Source organism: Buceros rhinoceros, unplaced genomic scaffold, assembly GCF_000710305.1.
Source record: "Buceros rhinoceros silvestris isolate BGI_N320 unplaced genomic scaffold, ASM71030v1 scaffold33618, whole genome shotgun sequence".
NCBI lineage: Eukaryota > Metazoa > Chordata > Aves > Bucerotiformes > Bucerotidae > Buceros > Buceros rhinoceros.
The window spans coordinates 718-1,731 of NW_010425753.1; the positions used below are offsets into that span (position 1 = coordinate 718).

Genomic DNA, 1,014 nt, shown 5'->3' on the forward strand with positions numbered 1-1,014 from the left:
ATGTCTTATTAATGTGTCTTCCATTGCCATTTTTCCCTCCTTGTAGTTGCGGTTCTGTTGCTAACTGTGATGTCTGGCTCTAGAATGGGGAAGAGGTCTCCGAAGATCTTCCTCCACCCATCCCTTTATTCATATCACATCTGTTTTCCCTATTTTGTCTTACTGTGATGTTGAAAGCAGGCGTGTTACCAGTAATATTGAGCCTGCCAGTCTTTGGTGGGAAATTGGAGGCTTCAAGATAACGTCTTCAAAGCCACCTTCAGTCTGTATGCTGTTTTGTTTTCTTGGCTCCAGGCAGGCAGCCTGGGAGATGGAGAAGACTTGGTGATGAGGGAGATCTTTCTGTCTTCAGTGGACTTCTCATGTTGCTCGTTCCCTGTGTTTAACCTTGTTGTTCTTTTGCAGGGGCAGGAGGAGTGCAAGGGGGTGTTATTAATCATAACACCAGGTCCCAGACTTCAGCTCTGGATGGAGCCACCACAACGAGCACCAGCACCACCACTGCAGCAGCAGGAGGATCTGACGTCACTGTTGCTCCAGGGACCCTCAGTCAGGGCAAATCGGTGGTTATCAGCACCATGGCAACCGCCTTGTCCACCAGGAATGGCAAGATTGGGACCACAACAGTGCAAACTTTGAATGGGAGTAACGTGGTGATGAACTCTCACCACACAGGAAGTGCTGCTTTCTCTGGGACTCCTGTGACTGCTAACCCTGCTTCTGCACCTGCTGTGGCCCCTCTTGTTAACAATGGACCTGGATCCGTGGGGAAAGGAAGTACTGTGAATGCTGTTTTGCCATCAGCTTCCAACACTGTCATCCAGACTTCTTTCCTTAATACTGCTGTGTCCTCTGCATCTTCCTCCTCACCTACAGTTATCTCCTCACAGCCACCACCAAGCATTGGAACCGGCGCACCCACGGTAACGCTTGTGAGGCCACCGATTCACACGGCGGGACCCACAGTAGCCGCAGCGGGTGCAGCCACTCAAAATGGGAGACATACCTCGGTTA

General features: G+C 50.7%; 1 protein-coding gene across 1 annotated transcript in view; it reads left to right on the plus strand.

Annotated features, from left to right (window-relative positions):
* Positions 1–407: 407 nt before the first annotated feature.
* Positions 408–1,014, plus strand: part of TAF4 (TAF4 RNA polymerase II, TATA box binding protein (TBP)-associated factor, 135kDa) — a 33,433-nt gene continuing 32,826 nt past the window's right edge. Inside the window, exon 1 of the mRNA XM_010141259.1 lies at positions 408–978. Within this exon, the coding sequence (XP_010139561.1) occupies positions 579–978 (400 nt within the window). The 5' untranslated portion in view covers positions 408–578. The remainder of the gene's footprint in view (positions 979–1,014) is intronic.